At 40.4% G+C, this 22,941-nt stretch overlaps 1 protein-coding gene across 1 annotated transcript; it reads right to left on the minus strand.

Moving 5' to 3' along the window:
- Positions 1-138: 138 nt before the first annotated feature.
- Positions 139-20,778, minus strand: acvr1bb (activin A receptor type 1Bb). Its single transcript, XM_026918474.3, has 9 exons — positions 20,460-20,778; positions 12,001-12,246; positions 10,960-11,217; positions 10,004-10,234; positions 5,342-5,509; positions 4,918-5,074; positions 4,668-4,792; positions 3,092-3,222; positions 139-2,975 (listed from the first exon to the last, which is right to left on the minus strand). Exons 1-9 carry the CDS (start codon positions 20,521-20,523, stop codon positions 2,850-2,852), a joined length of 1,506 nt encoding a protein of 501 aa, XP_026774275.1. The 5' UTR covers positions 20,524-20,778; the 3' UTR covers positions 139-2,849.
- Between the last annotated feature and the right edge of the window lie 2,163 nt (positions 20,779-22,941).

Consider the following 22,941-nt stretch of genomic DNA (forward strand, 5'->3'; position numbering starts at 1 on the left):
ACACACATTTACACACCCATTTACACACACATTTACAGTGTAAAGTAAGCATGTGCGCTACTTAACCAGTTATCAGACATTTCAAAACTTTAAAGAACAAACCAGAAAAAGACTAAAGGTAAAAGAAGGAGACTAGAATGTAGGAAAATGTCTTTATTACTGTATAATATTACTTATGTACATGATTGGAAACAATTCCTGAAAAGACTGATTTGGGTTTAGGAGCTCACTGAGATTATACTCAGCAGACAGGTTGCAGGGTCAAAGGTCAGTCTGTTACAATATACACCTTTCCTTATAGTAATACATAGGAACGAAGGCTCATATCCAGCCTGTGTATTAGAATAACGACGAGGCATTTCAGGCATCATAGCTACACAGGTCTCTTCTGAATTAGAAGCATAACAGGAGCCGACCTAAATTCATAAATATTATAACCCTGACTATGCTCATGCCTCCAAAACACAGCAGCAGCAGAAACTTTGTCAGGAAGCTATAAATATATGTACATACACTTTCAGCTGGAGAGGTGAAACCAAAGTGGAAAAAAAAAAAATACCACTGCGTAATAGGAAAGAAATCAAATAGACAAAAAATAAACAAAAAAAATCTTATCTGTACCTAAAAATGAACAATTTCACAACTGGCTGAGGCTGCACCAAAAGAGCAGTTTCAGGATCAGCAGAGCACAGACAATAGTGTGGATTTTGCCGTTAAATTTTAGAGTACTGTAGTGTATTCAGTAGTGTATATTCCAGTGTAATAAACACATACAGGTTTTCCCCCGTAAAAACAAGAGTCCTAATAAGAACATAAGAACCACAGAAAAGACAACCAACTCTCCATAAATATTATTTTTGGCTTTCACATGCTAGAGAGGTTTCGATTAACAATTTCATGCCAAGTTGGCATCGAATCCTAAGAACTCTTCATCTTTTAACATGACTACGCATCCTATTTATACAGTGAGTATCTGTATACCGATCATTAAGACTGAATATTCTAAAGAGAGAGAAAGAACTATCAGAGATCAGTAGTACCTGTGAGTGTACACTCAACAAAAAAAAAGTTCATCACAAAAATACAGCAAGCTTCAAGAACTGTCTATAGGATTCAAAAAAAAAAAAAAAAAAAACCCATCCGGAGGGGGGGAAATCATACATACAAACTATTTACAACTTGCATATCAAGAAGAGTAAGGGAGAGTGAGCAGGAGCAGGGCAGTAGTACTGATTATATAAAAGGTTCTTGTGTGGTTTAGTAGTCAAAAATACAGTGTCAAAGAGCTGACGCCACTCCTTAAGGTAAGGTTTAACAGCTCGTCCTGTCTCCACATGCACACTACGCCAGTGTACTGTTAAAAGTACTAATGCTCCATCAAGTTTCAGTTTGGCATGTAGGTAAATTCTACCTAACTGGTGCACTCCCTGTGAATATTGCATAAACCTTTCATCTACTCGACATTTCCAGTGCTTTCAAAAGGTTAAAAGGCATATTGCCAAATAGATACTGTTAAATTGGTCATACTGTTGCTACGGGATGCTACAGTGATAAGTGAAAACGTGGAACCAAAAATGAAAATTCATCAGTGTGTTGGGGTTATGTTCAGAGAGCTTCATCCCACCAACCAATCCCATCAGCGTGAGAGCAGCTAAAAATCACCCCAACACTTTCACTTAGCTTAGTATCTAATCAACCTAAAACCAAAAGGGAATGAGATATACACTGCTGTACCTTTCCAAAAATACATTCTATATACATTTAGCTTTACTTATGGAGTAAAAGAGAAATCGAATGACACTAAAGCAAAAAGAGCAAATGCAGAATGTTAAACCTAAAATAAATACACAATGTACCATTCACCAAGTGTGTGAATGAGTCATAGAAGGAGAGAGATGGCGAATATCCAGTTCACACACACACACACACACACACACACACACACACACACACACACACACACACACACATTACACACAAAATACATAGGTCATCCATGAATGAATGCAGTAATAACAGATTAATTCATGTCTCATGAAGAAAAAAGAAAAAAAACATTTTAGGCACTGTCCAGCTTTCATGAAGTCACTCCACTGAACACATACATCAGTAGTGCCAGAATATAACCTAACAGATATATATATATATTTTTTAGATATTTTTCAAGATAGATGTCAGCTTTCCCTGGAGTGACCGACCCAATCTGTCTTTTATTTAACCCTCGCTTTAAATCTGAGGTTTGGGTAAAACTATATGCACCCCAATTATACCAAAAGCTAAAGCTTAAAATAGCACCTGCATTCAAGTAAGATACTCTGCTAAAGTTTAACACATACAACCCACGTTCCTACAAGAGCGAGACAGACGGAGTGCAATAAGATCTGTACAAACCCACATTCAAATTTCACTTCTTGACACGATAGCAGCCCTGAACTGGATTCAGTGACACGTTAGGAGTTCACACAATATGCAAGTTAAAAGTGATCTCTGCTCCGAGCTGCTGATATGGGGCTAAGTGAAATATTTGGGAAATTTAATATCAATACCATGATAATACAGTTTTGCTATTATCAGCTATTATAGGGGCAGCAGTGCACTGTAGATCAGTAGGATCAGGACTTGCAGTCGGCGGCCGCACGTTAAAAAGGGATGGAGGAGCAGTTGAGTTCAAGAATATGATGCAATACAATTTTGTTAGTAGTTTTGGCTTTGTGGGTGAGGTAGGCCGCGTCACAACTTGACTGACGGCGTTACATTTTCTCAAACTGGCAGGATAGTTTGGAGTAGTAGTAATTTTGTATGCTTTTTTGTTACAATGTTCTGTGACCGTCACTCTGCTTGGGCTTCTTTCACATCTTGACGTCCTCGTCCACACTGAGTTGAGACAGGGTCTTTTTGATGCGCAGAGCGGTCAGTCGAGCGGCACCGTTGGCATACCAGCACTCCCTCATAATCTTCCCCATCACACGCAGCGCCTGAGACACAGGAAGAGGGAGAACAGTGAGGGGTGACATTTGCCTTCATCTGGTGGGCAATATGCTTCGTGTGGGAGTGCGTGCGCGCATGTGCGCATGAATGTGTGTGTGCGTACCTCATAGCTCTGCCACCAGTTGGGCACATTGGGTCGTAACCTCTGGTCACACACCACCTTTCTCATCTCCTCAATGGATGGGTCAGAGGGCACCAGGTCATAGTAGGGGAGCTGGTATTCCTCATGGATACCTGACACACACACACACACACACACACACACACACACACACAGAATAATAAAGCAAAAATGCTACTTACAGACATTTCTGCTAAACATAACGTATCATGATATGCAGGTTTGCTAAAAATACAATTTTTAATATTTTACAAAGTACAAAATTGTAACATCAAATATTGTATACAATACCTACAATATCTCAGCAAAGAGTATTGTGACAATTTCTGACTATGTTGACATTAAATAGTCGTATATCACAGTGCTGTTGACTTCTTGATTCTAACTGGTAAGAAGGTGTTGATTAAATTTCTATAACAGCAGTAGTGCTGGCTACAAGGTTTATATTAATGCACTGATTCTAAAACATCATTGTTTCTATAGCAACAACTCACACAGGGCCTTGTTCAGTCAATGCTCCACAAAACAGATTTAAAAAGGTGTGTAATTGTTGATATGGTGAAGTGCTCTGTAAGGAGACGTTTATTTAACATTTTTTGGAAAGAGTGTCCAGTATCAGCGCTTTGTAACAGCCAGAGGTAAAGCCTTAACTTTAAGTACTCCAAGACAGGAACGTCTACTGGACAGAGGCTTTTGCAGTTTATTGGCAACATGACAAGTTGCATTTATTTGTCTAATTAACAGTGAGAGAGAGAAAAAAAAGAGAGGCTGGTGAAGAAACGACTGTGTAAGTGATAACAGGAACAAACTTGTAGACATTGTACACAATGAAATATAATTATAAATGGATAAAAAGTATGACGTGACACTTTAATCAACAAAAATATAATGGTGGGCAAATTGCTGTGGTGTAAGTAGAATGAAACACTTTGGGATATGCTGTTATTGGAAAACAATCAGCTATGGTGTGGTAATAGCCTTCCACTTGCATCACAATGCATCACACCACCCATTTGTTCATTAATTTCCTGTAACAGTATGTAATTTCCTATAATACCAGGCTTACCTGTCATGTTTATTCCTTACCTACTGTCCAAACCTACTAGATAAATATGAATATTATAAAATGTAACATCTATCTCAAAATGAAAAAATGTGTATTCCACTTTTCTGTATGTTTCCCTAGCTGTCTGCCTCGTCTTGCCATCAAACAGTATACATTTCTATTTTCACCTAGGTGCAAACAGACTCAGGCTTTTATTTCTCTCTTTCCAAGATGTTCTCTGCCTGATGTGCACTACTCCGGGCCAAGTGATTGCAAGCATGCTGCCCTCGCAAGAGAAAGAACCATCACCCGTAAAAACCATAGTGGTGGCATCTAACTAGTGGCCTTTTAGCACTCATAGATTCCTCTCATTCTGCTCTGCTTTATGGCTTACGCTCAGAAAACGTAAATTCTTGTAGTCCACTCTTTAGCCTTGTTGCGTGTACTTCTAATATCACTGTGCCGGGGTCTTATAAGGAGAGCTAATACCCTTCTCCCTCAGGCTGGTCTCACCTCCGGCATTGCAGCGGCGGGCGATCTCCCAGTACACCAGCCCCAGCGCGTAGATGTCAGCACATTTAAAGGAGTCAAAGTGGCACATGTTGATACTCTCATCCAACACCTCAGGAGCCATGTACCTGAAACACAGACACCAAACTCTTCAGATAAAAACACAAGCAGTGTACACTACAATACTTGGTGGTGTTTGGCTGACATTATTGTGACAGACTGTTTAAATGTGTGGGTGGGAGTGTGTGTCTACCTCTTGGTGCCCACGCGCTGGTTGGGGGCGATGTCGATGGTATCTGTTACAGACTCGTGGCGTACTGCGAGGCCCAGATCAGCAATAGCACACGTGAGATTCTTCTTTACCAGAATGTTCTTTGATTTCAGGTCACGGTGAGCAATACCAGGCTTACCTGATTGATAAGAGTAAGGATCCCATTAAATTACAGACATTGAAAACATTCTCACCTGACCTATACCTATGTCTAATCATCTAAGTTATTTTAATGTTTAGTAATAGAAAACAAAGGCAACTGCGGCCAAGAGCCTTCATCAGTCCTACTTCTAAAATAAATGGCAAAATGTTTATGAACATAGGATAAGTGGCTCGACTTATTACATTATATGACGTTCGATCTGACTGCCTTGCATTTTCCAAATCTCTCATCCCTCAAACATACCCTGAGTGCCCAGGATCTCCATATGCAGATGTGCCAGGCCACTGGCGGCAGAAAGCGCCAGTTTGATCATGATCTCTATGGTGACGGAGTATCGGTTCAGATAGTCGAACAGAGAGCCGTGCTCGTGATAATCAGACACCAGCCACAACTGAGTCCATGTGCCATTATCTGAAAGACACAAACAGAGTGATTGTTGAACTGAATTGCAAGTTCTTTTACAAATAAAAGATGCAGCAAATGTGCATTCTAGTATCATACTCTATAGTTAATACAGTACACCATCTTAGGTAACTACAGCAAAATACACTAACTGAACACTTTATTAGGAACACCTGTACACCTACCCATTCATGCAATTATCTAATCAGTCAATCGTGTGGCAGCAATGCAGTGCATAAAATCATGTAGACATGGGCCAGCCGCTTCACGTAATGTTCACATCAACCATCAGAATGGGGAAAAAATGTGATCTCAGTGATTTTGACTGTGGCATGATTGTTGGTGCCAGACGGGTTGGTTGGAGTATTTGTGTAACTGCTGATCTCCTGGGATTTTCACACAACAGTCTCTAGAGTTTACTCAGAATGGTGCAATAAAGAACAAACAGCCAGTGAGCGGAGGTTCTGCAGATGGAAATGTCTTGTTGATGAGAGAGATCAACAGAGAATGGCCAGACTGGTTTGAGCTGACAGAAAGGCTCTGTAAGGCTCTGTAAGGCTCAGATAATCACTCTGTACAACTGTGGGGAGCAGAAAAGCATCTCAGAATGCACAACATGTCAAATTCTGAGGTGGATGGACTACAACAGCAGAAGACCATGTCAGGTTCCGTCACTTCTGTCAACCAAGAACAGAAATCTGAGGCTGCAGTGCGCACAGACTCATCAAAACTGGACAGCTGATTGAAAAACTGGTTTGATGAATCTTGATTTCTGCTGAGGCACACAGAGGGTAGGGTCAGAAGTTGGCACCAGCAGCATGAATTCATGAGCCCAACCTGCCTTGTGTCAACAGTCCAGGCTGGTGAAAGGTCGTGTAATGTGTGGGGAATGTTTTCTTGGCACACTCTGGGCCCAATAATATCAATCAATCATCACTTGAATGCCACAGAGTATTTGACTATTGTTGCTGAGCATGTGACTCCTTTCATGGCCACAGTTTACCCGTCTTCTAAAGGCTACTTCCAGGATGATAATGCACCATGTCACAAAGCAAAAGTCATCTCAAACTGGATTCATGGACATGACAATGAGTTCTGTGTTCTTCAGTGGCCTTCCCAGTCACCGGATCTGAATTCAACAGAACACCTTTGGGATGTAGTAGAATGGGAGATTCAAAGCATGAAAGGGCACCTGAAAAATTGCATGATGCAGTCATGTCAACTTGGCCCAGAATCTCAAAGGAATGTTTCCAACATCTTGTGGAATCCATGCCATGAAAAATTGAGGCTGTTTTGAAAGCAAAGGGAGGCCCTACCCAGTATTAGTATAGTGTCTCTAATAAAGTGTCTGGTGAGAGTATGTTAGTGTACTATTTTGATGCAATGTTTAGAACAGTAATAGTTGCTGAACAGGAAGGGCTGATATCAGCCACAGCCCTTCCTGTGTATTAATCGACACTCTGCTGATTACATAACCTTGTCACACTAGGACTGCATAAGGACTAAAAACCTGATGTTATATAGTTGTTGAATAATACTAATGATATGAGACTAAATCATTTTTATATGTCTAACAAGATATGATACACAACCTAAAAATTTATGTTTGCTAATTTTTAGGTTTATTCCACAAAAACGGGATTGTATACATATAGCACATTGCAGCTATATATTTCTGTATATTATTCTGTAAAAAATGAACAATTGCAAAAAAGCATTCGCCCTATCATCAGATAAGACAGAGATTGCAAATTTTAATCCTAAAGATGCCATAGCCATCCATGGCTAAGAGCCAAGGGAGCAAAATTGTCTGTGCTGTCTGGATGGGAGGGATGGCATACTGTCTCTTCCCTTTCAATTACCACGATACCAGCCAATTATGGTTGTTTGTGAGTTCATGTATGTGGAACAGAGTACACAGAGGTTTCCTCCATGATTGTTATGCTGCCGTGTGATGCAGCATTAGCAGCAAATCAAAAAGATGCATTGGCTGGCTTCACATGTCTCACAGGAAGCATGTGACAGCCTTCACCCTCCCTGCTTGGTAGCTGTCATATGATAGAGGAGAGCTGGCTGGTGGATGGGAACTGGGAGGCAACAAAATTGGGGAGAAAAATGGCGAAAAAAGAAAACAATTGAATATGTATTTTAAACATTTTTTTGTGTTCATCACAATGCACAACCACAAATCGACTGGTCTGCACAAACTTGAAATGTAGCTTAGTGTAACTCTTAATAGTGTATTTGGCTATTCATGTACTCATGTTTTAGCTCTGCAGTCCTACCCAAATTACCTGAACTGTACAGCACTAGACTCAGTCTTTGCACATAACGGAGTCTGAGAAGCACTACTATTTTTAACTTTTAGGCCACTTGTTTATTGCAGCCCTTGATGATGTGTTCTTTGCAGAAACTCACATTTCATTAATGACAAAACTACAACTAATCATGCAGTCCTATATCCACATATTACATACTTATTGGAAACAAAAAATTCCTGCCAAAAGTGCAAGTTCTATTTCACCCCTTCTAACCCCAGGGTTTGGGTTTAACACATGGATATTCTCTTGTGTGCATGCACATATGCTGAGACTTTTACCACAAAGTAATACGATAACAGAGATGTAGTATTTACTGTAAGTGCTGAATGCTATGCCATTTTGATTCCTTTTCTGTACTTGCCTTATCCGTGCCAGGACCACTTGAAGCATTCAAAGCTATCCTGTGCACCTTGTAACTGGTCCGAGCAACAACTTTTTGTCCTCCAAAGCTGTGATAGACATTTTTTCCCTCTTCAGTTTGCTTTCTTTTCCCACTGTGTTGGCTGTTTTTGCTAGCTAGAATTGCTACTGCTAGCGTAGCTTGTTGGCTTACACTCTGCAAGATAGTGAGGCTATTTTGCTAGTGGCTCTCTTCGGTTCACACTTAGAGCTACTGGTATCGGTTGCTACAAGGCTTGAGAGAATACCGAAAGTTGAAAGTGGACTGTGCTATGCTTAGCCTGCCCTGCCCTGCCACAGATCTATGCTTGGGTAGCCCTTTACCTAATCTCCTTCAGAGAGACAGCGGTCTTCCATACTTGGATAACTGCACACATCTCGAAGCTTGTCCTCAGAATGAATTCTCAGAAGAGTTCACTAACACTGAGGCAAGTCACTCACTTTATAGGCATACAGCTGGATTCAGGAAGAATGATCACTTCCTTTGCAAACCATGGCACACACCAACAAGATGCGATTGAGCCACTATGTCCAATTTCGACTACTAAGAATGCTAGACCTACTGCTAATCCCACGGCAGTGTTGTGGGCCTGCTAGAACTGAAGAGTTTTCAAAGATGGGTTATCAGCCCACAGGAGACATATGACCTTCCTCAAGAAAGGGGTACCCTTAGGCGTGGCTCCCCACCACAGAGAGAGATGACCACCATAGAAGCCTCCCTTACTAGATGGGGGTCGTGTGGTGCAACAGAGGATCGCAATATCAGGTAAGAACACATCAACCTGTTAGAGCTAAGGACAGTCTGGCAGTCAGGGTTGAACGAGGTTGAGAAATGCCACCTCACATGGAAAGTGTGGTCACCTATGGTTAGCTTCACTGAGGGCGATTTACCTGACCAGTCATCAAAACGGGGTGGTATCTTTTCAGACAGTGCACATATTAAGGAGTGTGGCATCTGCACCCAGAGTTGGGAAAAGTTTGGCCAGGCACAAGTGGATCTCCTCTTGCCAATGCCAAGAGCCAAACTGCCCTCAGGGTCAAAATGCACTAGCCCACAACTGGTTTCACAGCCTTCTGTATGCATTTCCACCTCATTTGCAGATCCTGCCCATGTTGCACAGGATTCAGGAGTCAAACCAGAGTCCTGCTTGTCACCTCGAGGTGGCCAGTGAAGACCTGGTTCCTTCACTAATGAGGGGAACACCCTGGCTACTTCCCCAACAAGCCATTTTACTGTGGATAAATGGACAGGTCTGGTATCACCAGTCAGACTTTTGGTTTGGCATCTCAGAGCAGCAAAAAGTTTGATGGGTGTGATGTAGCAGTTCAAGAAATGATTCTGAGCACTAGTGCCCCTAGTACTTAGGCTGTGTATGTGGTCAGTCGAAAAATATTCCAGAAGTGGCATGCACCCCGCCATTTGGACCTGGTGCATCACCCCAGTGCCTAAAGTGTTTTCACAGGGACTGCTGAACAAAGGCAACTCCCCATCTACACTGAAGGTGTAGGTGGTTGCCATCTCAGCTCATCATGACACTTCATTGGGAGCTCATATTCTCACATCAGCATTTTTGAAGGGAACTAGACATCTCCTATGTTCTATATACTACGTCACTGTCATAATATAACTTTGTGTTAAAGGTCTTGGCATATGTACACATGCATGGGAGAATATCCATGTGTTAAACACTGCCCCTGGCAATTATCCAGGGTTCACAGAACCACAGTTACATTCATTATTGCCATTTGTCTGTTGTTGTTTCAGGTTTTTCTTTAAGTTTACCTTTGTTGTCGGCAGCGATGAAGCCCAGAATGTTCTCGTGCCGCAGCATGATGGTCTGATAGATCTCAGCTTCGCGAAACCAGGAGCGCTCTTCTCGAGAGGAGAAAATCTTCACCGCCACGTCTCCTCCTCTCCATTTCCCCCTCCACACCTCTCCAAAGCGGCCCTTCCCTATGATCTCCTGCAGCACAATAGTCCGGGCTACTGTCCTCTGCACAAACAGTGGCAGACCTGTCCAGAGAGTGACACAAACAGAGAAAGAAAAAGGGAGCTCAGACTAGATTAGTTCTTTATGTATTTACTTGGTCCAGAGAACACCACTTTACTCCAGTTGTGTACTTTCAAATGAAAGTTCTTTAGTGTATCGCTAACAGGGGTGATGATAAATTTATTAGCTAGCCCACCAGGCAAGTAAAAGCTCTAAAATGCTTCCCAGTCCCATGTTTTGGTTGCCTGGAAACTGACTATGCTTAACTGTGGTAGCTATTTTATTATAATAACTTATGGTGAGCTAGTTAGCAAATTAATTAGAGACATTTAATTGTGAGGTAACTGTGTTTAGTTAGCAACAGAGTAATATGACAGCTTTGTGTTGGACTTTATCTTTCTCCGTTTTGTCAGTGTTTCTACATACTTGCATGTTCCTAGTTCTGAAAGATTATCTGTCATCTGTGCATGCTAATTAATTAGCAAGATCGTGCTGTTGTGTGTAGTGCAGTGAGCTATAGTTAGAGCATCCAGATGCATTGCCACACCATGAGACTTAAACATAGCAAAATGAAAAATCTGTTTTGTGAAAGTCAATTCTGCTGTCGAATCCAGTTGTCTGTCAAGTACAAATGAAAACAAATAGAAGTTTTGACATAAAATCTGTTTGTCCTGGGTGCCCAGGTTAGGGATTTATGCACCCCTGGCTGAACTAAAGCTATGTGCCCTTCCTAAGGTGTAATGCTGACCTGATCCTGAGCCAGATGTGGACAAGTCATAGATGAGGTCCTGCAGCGTTTTGTCCTTAGTCAGGTACAGGTGCTCAGTGCTGGGGTCCTCCACCTCCAGCCTCTGTCTGTGGCCATAGGCTCTCTGGTGGTGTTGGAAAAGGAAGAGGCCCAGCAAAACCAGCACAAACAGTGCAAACAGAGGACCTGCAACCACGGCGGCCAGCTCCACCGGCCCCCAGCCGCCCATCATGGCCGACGAGTTAGGCTGCACAGTCACTAAGAGACACGGGATAACCATTAAACCTCAGAGATCAATCAAATCTTAATACCAATGTAGTATCAATATTTATATCGCTGGAATAATTCTGCATTCTAGAAGGTGTGGATTAATTTTCTATATCAGCAGCTATGACAATGGTTCTGGCTGCATGGTTTACATTGTGCTCGTTGTAATACATTATCAATTCTATAGTAACTATCTTGCACATCTATGGAGAGTGCTCCACATAAACAGATTTTGGAAAAAAATGTGTATATTCAATGACATGGTGAAGTTTTCTGTGAGGAGACGTTTATTTAAGATTTCTGGAAGAACCTTCCCGTGGCAGCACTTTGTAACCGTCAGAGGTAAAGCTGCAACTTTTAACTCGTTAACTTCAAGATAAAGGAAAAAATAGAGACTGCCGTGGGAATGAATTTTATATAGCCTTTTTATAAGATAACATAAGTGATAACAGGAACTAACTTGTTTCACAGATGTTCCACAACATTAAACACAACTATAAATGGATAAAAAGTATGACGTGGCATTCTTTAATTAATTTTAAAAAATCATTGTTAGCAAATTGCTGTGGTATAAGAGGAATAATTCAGGGTCATGTTGTTATTAGAAATGAATTAACTTTGGGGTGGTAACATCACACCACTCTGCTGTAAATTATTTCCCTATAACAGCTTGCCTTGTTATATTTCATTCCCCACACATCATTCATAGCTAATCATCATTCATAGCTAACAAAAGGTTGAGGTGGAACCCTACTTAGTGTGCAGGACACTTACCCGAGTGCACCTTGAGGTCCAGACTGTTGCAGTAGTCCGTATAGCAGCAGTGGATGTTGAGCAGCCCCTCGGCACTCAGGCAGAAGAAAGGCTGCCCAGGAGGAACCAGCTTCTCTTTATCGATACAGATTCGAACGTGCTGCTCCTGGCCATCAATAAGGGAGGTTGAAGCCATGCAGGCCCCCGTCGTCTCACAGCGGTAACCATTCTTTTCACACTGAGACGTGGTACAGTTACACAACAGACCTAGAGAGAACGGGAGAGACATGGACTTGTGAAAACACTTTAAAGAATCCACAGTGCTGCTCACGATCTCCTCGCAGAACAGAGAGTACAGACTTCAGCATACTGTTTTATCGCTTTCAACCACCACCTGACATTTAAGGTATTTTTTAATCCACTGCACATTCAAAGGCAAGAACTGAGCCAACAGGAGCTAATGGTACTTGAGACCCTGTCTGTACTTTACTTCCCAACAACTTGAAAGAATAATCATAGAGATGACAAATACATTGTGGCACGCATAAATGCAACATGGAAGAATTGAGATGAAAAATATCTACACAGCTAATGGAATAATAACACCATCAAGAATTCGTTAATACGAAATCCTTCATCAATTTGGCAAATAAGATCAGAAGATGAAAGTATATCAGTTTGGTTTTTGCTGCATTTGTGCCATAAAAATTGCTGTTTGCTACAGAGAAATAAAACAGCATATTGTGGCTCTAGACATCAGCAAATGAAATTATACTGTTTTTATTTTTCTAATTCTGTATTTATCTGTATGATATTTAACACTGTACGTGTAACCCATTTTCCTCTTAGTTTCTGTTAGTACCAATCTTCAGTAGGTACAAAAAAAACACATAAACTGAAACTTATGAAACTGGATCCTCTGAAACCTCTGGAAAAGGCCCCTAGGTTTATGGTCATTTGTGTTAATATTTTTAGAGCAAAATGATACAGAACAAAGACGGATTTAACAGGACGATAAATATACTGTACATGTGGATCAAACAGTGTCAGAACATGAAGAGGGTTTGACTGAATAAGAACCAAGTCAAACCATGTGTCCAGACATTACTGTTATGTTCCTTGGCCAGACTGAAAAATCTACTGCCAAATCTAGAATGCCTGTGTTATGGGTCTTTTAAAAAGAAGAAGAAGAAAAAAAAAAAGATGTCATCTTTCTTCTATGACAGAATGGTGCAGTCTGGAACATTTGGTTTACATTCAATTTATTTAAATGGAGGCACAAAATAACTACCCTGTATCTTTAAACACTGCTTACATTTGGATAATTTTCCTGATTCTCTGTAATTTACTTTGGCTAAGATATACACTAGAGACAGAAAAGTCAAGTTCCATTACAAAGGCTACATTTACATTAACAGGTTGAAGTGACACAAATCAGATTTTTTTGCCTTAATGTGACATAGTGTAATTTTTTACTGTGTGGACACAAAATCGTTTCAAAGTTGAGTAACTTTCATATGTGGTCACAGATACATAGTCAATATGTGGCCATGTGACAATGGTCAAATTTGGAACTTACGTGATTATATTCAGTGGATTCGAGCAAATCTAGAAGGAACCTACTGAAACTGACTAATGTTTGACACAATTGCTCAAGAAACGTGTAAGAGGGGACTTCCGTGAGACAGGTGCATTTTCGTTAAAGGCATACATGGGTCAACTGCAGTTATGAATGTGAACCATCAAGTTAGTCTGATCCAATCTGAGCAAAAAATCTTACTGTGCAATGACGCTTGTAATGTGAACATAGCCAAAGAATCTGTTACACACTGTCCTAAAACTGAGCAATTACTAGAGCTCATATCCTGATTCAGGACTAAAATTTCAAGAGACCACTATTTAATTCTGCTGGAATTACAAGTATATCTCTGTGTGTTTGCATGCGTGTTCATTTTACCTGTCTACACTATGTCCATGTACTTCTTGGAACCTTGAAGACTGAATAATCTGAACCAAGTGAACAAGTTCTGTTTCACTCTTTTTTTTTTTTTGCACATCATATTTTTGTGACTGTAGACTAGCTCGGTCATACAACTACAGAAGTGTCAGATCACTGTACATACTTTTCCACATTCTTCTCCCTAGTCCCTACATCCATGACAGCTTCCTGCTACTGTTGTTTTGAAACATGCAGGCACTTGCACACAATGCGTTTAATAACTGTAGCTTTTCATTTTCATATTCAAAAGACATAGAGGCACTTTGGCATTTCCCTACATGCACAGTCATACTCGTACTCACACAATTCCTCTTGCATGAGCACACACACACATACACACACTCTTGTCAGTATGGCCTACAGGCCTGTCTGCTGTAACAAACAGCTTTGATTGGTGTAGAAGGAATTGAGCAGACAGAGTGGGTGCTTGAGGAAGATGGCAGACACACGACATGCAACAGAGAAAGACACACAGTTTGTACACAGGAATGATGTTAGGGAACAAATATGATCCACTGAAGGCAAACATGGACAGGCCAGATAAACATTAAACAGCACACTACTACAGAGCTTGGGTGTACACACACACACATACACACACAGAAGGAGAGAAAATACTCTTTTTGAACTGCCTCACAGCTCCAAGTTTGTCGACTCTTGTTTTTCCTCAGGGCTCTCCAGCTTCCTCCCACCTCCCAAAAACATATCAGTAGAAGGACTGGATACTCTACATTGCCCCAAGGGTGTGTGTTTGTGCGTGCGGGCGTGTTGCACTGTTATGAACTGGCATCCAAGCCGAGGGTAAATTCTCCTACCTTGTCCCCAGTGTTCCCAGAACTGACTCTGGATTCACCTCAAGCCACTGACTTACATGAGCAGGGCTTTGAACGTTAACAAAGTCCATCGCTTTGTTGTGAATGCAGGGTAAGGGTGCCATGCCAACATTCCATGTTCTACTTTTAGTCAACTAATGTAAACCTATTCCTAAAATTTCAGGCTTTTCTGACACTTGACTCATATTTTCTTTTTATTTATATATCAATTTTGTAATTACATTAACAAAATGCTTCGAGTCTTAAGAAGTACTATTGCATGCAAGTAAAGAATTTCTGTGGCTGAATGTCAATTTACTTGCCACATGGAGGTTCTACCATGACACTACTTTATACACTGCATAGGATATAGAGTGTACCCCATTTTCTAGCTAGCGAGCTCTCCCCTGTCACACAACAACTATCAGCCGAGCTGCTGCAGCGCAGTGCAGCGTAACACACTCGGAGGAAAGGGCTATCTACCCTGTTCCGCATACATAAGCTCACAAACACCCACAATTACCTAGTGGGCCTGTGACTAACAGGGGAGAGAGAGTATGCCATCACTCCCACCAAGAGAGCACAGCCAGTTTTGCTGTCTTGGATTCATGGATGGCTGTGGCATTTTCAGGAATCCTGAACGCTTTTCTGTTGCACATAAAAAAACATTCATGTGTGAATAAAAGATAAAGACAGCAAGTTTTTACATGAAACAATCTATATACATGTAATCAGCAGAAACTACATTTTACTGTGGGAAGATTTTTTTTAAAGTTAAAAGAAAGTAAATTTTTAATTTAGTGACAAATTTCACCTTGTTTTACATATACATACAAAACTATTAGTAGCTCTACTACTAACGTTCACACTGTCTGTAGCAGTATAAAATTATAGGCTCATTATTATTCCAACACATTCGAAAACTAAATTCTTTTGTTTTTGCTATACACTGAAGACATTTGTTTGGTTTGAGATCAAAAGATGAATATGAGATGATCAATCAGAATTTAATTTCCTGATATTTACATCTATATGTGTTAAACAACTTAGAACATGGCATCTTTGGTGGCACCACCCAATTTCAACATGAGCAAAAGTATTGGAACAGATAGTCTTAAAGTAAAAATACAATAAAGGTAAAACACTTAATATTTGGCCGCATAGCCCTCGCATGCAATAACTGCATCAGGCCGACAACCCACTAACATCACCAAACTGCTGCATTCTTCTTTTCCAGGCACACTTTGGTCCTTCCATCACTTTGGTAGAGGTTAATCTTGGTTTCAGAACTTTTGTGGTTCGTCACGGTTTTTCACTGCGAATTCCAGTCTGGCCTGCTGATTCTTACTGCTGATGAGTGGTTTGCATCTTGTGGTGTGGCCTCTATAATTCTGCTCTCAAAGTCTTCTTTGAAAGGTGGATTGTGATACCTTCAGCCCTGCGAAGGTTGTTGATGATGTCACTGAGTGTTGTTTTTCGGTTTTTCTTCACAGCTCTCACAATGTTTCTGTCATCAACTACTCTTGGATGACCTGATCGATGTCTGGTTGTTAGAACACCAGTGGTTTCTTTCTTTTTCAGAACAGTCCAAATTGTTGTACTGGCTACGCCCAATGCTTGTGCAATGGCTCTGATCAATTTTCTCTCTTCTCATCTTCAAAATGGCTTGCTTTTCTCCCATGGACAGCTCTCTGGTCTTCGTGTTGGTTTCTCCTTTTTAGCAACAAACGCAGTCTTCGCAGGTGAAACCCAGGGTTCACACCAAGATTAGACATTCAGAGCTATTAACTGTTTAAACAATCAATCTAACAGAGCGTACCTAGGTAACAAGAAACACTCGTCACTCACATGTTCCAATATTTTTTATCTCAAATCCACGTCTTCAATGTATAGCAGAAACAAAGGTATTGGCCTTGCCGTTCCAATATTTTCAGAGTAAATTGTAAATGTATTTTTAAAAGAATTTGACAGTCCTCATAAAAAGAATGTAGGCAGCCAAACTGGAGGCAAATGACTGTAAATTATATACACTGAGGGCTAACTAGGGTTTTCCTTTACTGCGTGTTAAGAAGCCTATTTACGTGACAGTGTTATTAAAATAGTTAACTCTAAAATAGGCCACTTGGATGAATCTCTAAATAAGTCTTTAAACTCCACCTGTGTGTGTGTGTGTGTGTGTGTGTGTGTGTGTGTGTGTGTGTGTGTGTGTCCTCACACATCTGAACCAGCGTCACCACCCTTATTCCCAGCTCTGCTCTGTCAGCAACGTTTAAAAGTTCACAGACAGAGGAAGGAGCTGGTAAACGCGCTCCTAAAGACTACAACGACAAGCACGACACATTGCTATCCTGTTAGTCTTTCTGAGCATTAACCAGAAATGCAATAAATCTGGCTCTCTGTGAGCATGTGTGTGCATGAAAACTGAAGTCGAGTTGTTCAGTTGTGTGTGTGTAGGAAGGAATGTTTCCATATGTACAAGCATGCCTTCATCCCTTCATTTTCTCCCACACTGTAGGAAATAACCAAGCATTGTATTAGTGCTACAATAACACATTAAAGGAATGAAAGGAATGTTCCTGTCCTTCATCTTAATGTTTATCTACTGCATGTAGATGTAGCACATGCATGATCACCTGAGATAGGAATTTAAACATTTCTCTGTACTGAGAAAAAGAAGAAAACAGATTAAGAGAAACTGAAGTTTCTGTCAACCGCTTCTGTTGACCGCTTTCATCAATTCTTCACTCAAATATATTTGTAAATTAAGCTCTAAACCGGCATAAATCATTCTTTCACAGATGGGATTAGCTTTTAGAGGGAATCATAGTTTCAGTGTTGGAAAGTTGGATAAAACTACACAAGAAATCTGACAAGACACTGATCCTCTTATCATAAGCCCTCAATTGTTAAAGTGTAATAGCTGTAATTTTGAACTCAGTGTTATATAGTAGCATATTTTAAACCATTAGTCACAGACTTGTAAGTTCTGTACTTTTTTGTAGTAATGGGACATTTGCTACAAATGCAGGTTTTTGCAAATTTTATTTCTTTCTGAAAATTTCCTAGATAAGGGAAAGAATACAGGTGTTTCACACACAGTGACATCTCTCTCCTACTCGTGGAGAAACTACACAAATTTCACTTACAAGGTGGAGTGCAGCCATGATCCAAGTTATCTATGCTCCATTACAATGTCACAAATGTTGGCCAACTGGTTATGATGATGGTAATCAAAAACTCGTCGTATCATTCAGTTTGTCAGTTTTTTATTTTTATTTTTTTAAACAAATTGACCATGCGCACATCTGGAAACATTGATCCATTTTTTAACTTCGACAAAATGACTAGTAGAAGTAACCCCATGTAACACATAACCCGTTCAAATTGATGTGTCAGTAAAGATTCTGTTATATCCTGTGGGAAAAGAGGTTTTGCACCTATTCTTCACTTTAATGATATTCCAGTAAGCACTCGTTTCTATTGCGTCCTGCCAAAAACAAAACAAATCCAATTACTGGCCAGGTTTTAAACTTGGTACAATAAAATAGACAATGTTTAAAACAACCCTTCCAGAGATTTTAGATAAGTTATTGAGCTCTGAGCACAGGTACAGATTACAGACGTTGCAGTCAGGTGACCTACTAATGATCAAGCACAACTAACATGGCCATGAGAAGTCCTTATAATCAGTTTGTATTAAATGAGGTATGTGTTGTACACAAGGAATTCTTATTGTGACAACCATGTTTACATCGTAAAGACAATCCCATCTCGGTGACTTATACTGAGATCGCATGATTACCCATGTGACTCAAATCATAAAGACTACAGATGTCCTCAGACATTACTCAACCGACGCATGTCCAGAAATCACACTACACACAACCCCTGGAGAAGATTTCAAACGTCTTACTAATGATAACGCCTGAGTGTGCACACTAACAAGGCTAGAAAACACTACTCCCTGTACTTGTCTACTCAGGTGTTTTACTGATGCCAAACCAAAACCACAAAAATGTGTGATGTGCAGAGGATTTTGGTGAGGCAAGACAAGCACACTGTAATGTGCTCATTATCCCTGAATGCTGGCATTTTACTATCGTCAGCATGTTTCAACTGCATGTGCAGATTTGTACCCCTCACCATGATTAACCCATAATACAAAATGTATGTTAATACAGGCAAGATAAGAAAACCCTCACTGTAAGTCTCAAATCAGACCTTCTGCTATTCTGGATATGTATTAGGAGAAGGGGCAAATCTGCATCTGCTCAAACAGACCTGCATGTAGAGCTTAGAGAGAGACACAGTTTGTGTGCCAGTCTGTATGTAAAACAGTGAGATATTGTATGCTGCTGTACTTGTATAAAGGTCTCTTTCCTCTTCAAGTTGAAATCACTACAGAGAGGGTGGAGTGGAGGATCACTATAGGTTACACCGACATGTACTTAGTCATGACAGCAGAGACAGAAGGGAGGAGGTGCAGGGGGAGAGTATATTATTGACCGGGTGTAAGATGATGCTCAGATTTGCTGCGCCTACAGCACAGGCCAGTATGGAAAGGGAAAGAAAGATGGAGAGAGAGAAAAAGCGAGAGAGAGAGACAGAGAGAGAGAGAGAGTGAGGGAGAGAGAGAGAGAGAGAGAGAGAATGCAAAAGGAAGGGTGTGAGTGTGTGTAGGAGTTCATGTCCATTTCTGCCCCTATAATGGCTCCGTCTTTTCTCTGTCTCTTCCGAATAAATATTAGACCCCTGTGACTCTGCCCTCGTCTTGAAGTCACAGCCCTCATCACAGGCTGTAACACAGCCCAACTTGGATGTTCTGAGCATCTCAACGCGTATCATGTTTCTCAGGCGAACACACAGTGACCGGGCAGACCTCAGACGCGTGCTGCCTCTCTCAGCTCCATTACTAATGTGTTCACCAGTGATCAGGAAAGAGAGCTGAGGAGTGAAGTGTGTCATCTTCTGTGTGTGCAAAGAAACAAGCTGAATGGACTAGTCTTATGAGTGTCATCAAAATGAAACCCATGGACACGGAGTTTACACCAATCTTTACAAGCGTGTACTTTTATTTTGGAGAAATCAAAGGGTTCGGTGGCGTTAATGCGGAAATTAACCTGTAATGACCAGTGAAAATTAGTGATACATCCTGCAATGTACAGGAAGGCCTGAATTCCCTTAGTAAAGATTTCAACATGCTAGATAGGCCAAGTAACTGAAGTCTAAATATTTAACTAGTATTGGCTTCATAACTAATGTTACAAACCAGTTTCATAAAAAAGAAACAGTGAATTTAAAAGAATAGGCTCGACATTACAGTTGATATAGCTACTTAGGTAAACAATCACTACATTTAGCAGCGGTGTTAGCTTGTGCTAACTAACTGGCTAACTAGCCTCATTCCAGTCGTCACCTGAGACACTGAGAAAGCTTAGCTTCAAGATAATGTCGACTTATATATAAAAAACAAACCACAAATGTTCATTAAATACCGTGAAAAACAAACCACCAGCCCAAACTGAAAGAAGTCTGGTTTGCTAGCGAGTTAGCTACTGAGCTTCCGAATCCGAGCAGCGCCATGTTGTTGTAGTTAATGCCAAATTCACCGCGACTGAATAAATAAACACGGAACCCAAATATCGCGAAGTAAACAGTCATTTACTCACCGTCACATCCTCCACCAAATCCCAACACAGCCAAACACACGATCAGGATTCGGGTTTTATCCATGATCAGAATCCCATCGCATTACATTGGAGCATTTAAAGTGCGATATTGACAGGAGAGCTCGAGCTCAAACCATTAAACACACACACACACATACACACACACCGTCAGAGCCGGGCGGACTTAAAGGTATACGCGGTTTAAAGGGGAGGAATATATTTTGCCTGAGCAATCTGAGCCGATCAAATTTGAAATAAAACTATTTTAAAGCGTTTCAGTTTATCAGCTATGTAGTTACAACCGCACCCTTTACTTCCGCTTACACCCGAGTGCTGCTGAATGCTCGATTCTGATTGGTTAATTAATGAATCGTTTATTAATGTTCTATAACTGAGGTTCTGACACTAGTGGCAGCTGCAAAGCAACAATCAGGTTTATCTTACTGTTTCTACTAACAGCTACGCCTAATAAACAGATGCTCTACATAATCTAAGACTAATGGACAGATTAAAAAGTGTTTTTGTTGTTTTTTTTAACAGAAAAACATATAACCCTTGATAATAGTGAAGCTTTCTGTAAGGAGACGTTTATTTAACACTTATGGAAGGAGTCTGGAATATCAGTGCTTCATAACAGTCAGTAAATTTTCCACTACAGAAAAATCTTGTCTTTTTTTTCTATCAGAAGTTCCACAAGATTAATGTAACTATAAATATTTAAACAGTGTGACGTGTCATTTATTAATAATTTATTAGTAATAATAAAAATGTAATCACTGTGGTATAAGAGGAATAAAACACTTTTATGTTGACATTATTATGTTATTAGAAAATAATCCACTTTGGGGTGATAATGCATTACACCACCTAGTCATGGATTTTTCTTCCCATAACAACAAGCACAAAGTGCTGCTATTCCTTATTGAACCTATTGTTAAGTTTATTCCTTACTTTAATTAGCCTCATGTGGTAATAAAAGGTAATGGCTAGGTCAATAAAGCAACATTATTATGGAATAGGTGTCTACATTCTCCACCCCAACCCAAGGTAAGATAGAGAACTGAGGAGTTGAACTATTGTAGAGCTCCTCCTGGTGTTTGGAGCAGAACAGCACAAAGGAGGACAGGAAAAGAGGTGGAAGTATGCTGTGCAGCATCAGGTAATGAAGCAGTTCCCAGACTTTTTGGGCAAATGGATATTATGCATTTTCTGCAATCCCAAGCTTTAACCACCCTACATTTTTAATTCCAGATTTAGGACTACTGTAACATTTGAACATTTTGTTATGTGAGTAACATACTGTATGTGTAACAACCAAAGAAAACCCTCTTATCTCAAAGCCCTTATTACACCTTGCACTGCACCACACTCCCTCCGATCCTCTAGCACTGCTCAACTGGTCCCACCATCTCTCAGGGTACAAGGAAGTCATGCATCAAGATTCTTCTCTGTTCTGGCATCTAGGGGGTGGAATGAACTTCCCCTAAGTGTCCGAACAGCTGAATCACTGGCAGTCTTCAAACGACGTCTAACGATTTACCTCTTCCTAAGGTACTTAAATTAGCACTGTAAAAAAGAACAAACAAACAAACAACTTTTTGTTTGAGTGTATTGTCTGAGTGCTTGTCACTATATTACCTCCCCAACAGAGTTTTTGGGCTGATGGTATTCTTAGTCTGTGACCTAGTGATGAACCAGTATCAGGATGTATTTATTGATAGAGACTTCAAAGCACTTTTGTAAGTCACTCTGGATGAGGGCGTCTGCCAAATGCCATAAATGTACATGTAAATATAAATGAATATTCCTTGCACTGACTTACCAGTCTAGCAGAAGGGGTGACTTTACATTGTTCGACACAGCTTTACAAAAAGTCAGGTGTGTTTGAAAGGGTGCATCTCCTTCTGCTGTCACATCCAGCTTCGAACCATACACTACTGGGGAAAAAAAAAAAAAGGGCCAAGCTCAAAATGGCAAAATATTAAGCTTTTAATGGTCTTAACAATAAATCACTGGTCAGGAAATTAGCAAGCATGAAAGAAATAGATAAAGGAAGTTAGTATGGGATAGCTTTTCCTTTAATTTCTTTAAATGATTAAGCCTTGTGGCCCTTGATGGGCCGCATCAGGTGTGGCAGATAACCAAATAATGACTAATCTTCATGAAAAAAAAAAATATCTCAGAAGAAATTTTTGGAATATTTTGTACATCAGACATGTGTTAGTTTGAATTTTAATCATTATCATGATTTAACCTTCACATACAAGAAGACTATACAAGTGAATTTCCCTGTTTCTAGCTTTTCCCTAAACAAACAGTTCACTGCAGCAGAAGTAAATGAGCAAAGGGTGGCACAAGAGGTCTCGGGAGTGCACTTATTTAGAAGTGTACATAAGGAATAAAACACAATGAAGCGTGGTGTTACAAGGAAATAATTCACGCCAGGTAGTGTGATACGGCCCAACGCGAAGCCTGGTTTATA

Source organism: Pangasianodon hypophthalmus, chromosome 2 (assembly GCF_027358585.1).
Source record: "Pangasianodon hypophthalmus isolate fPanHyp1 chromosome 2, fPanHyp1.pri, whole genome shotgun sequence".
NCBI lineage: Eukaryota > Metazoa > Chordata > Actinopteri > Siluriformes > Pangasiidae > Pangasianodon > Pangasianodon hypophthalmus.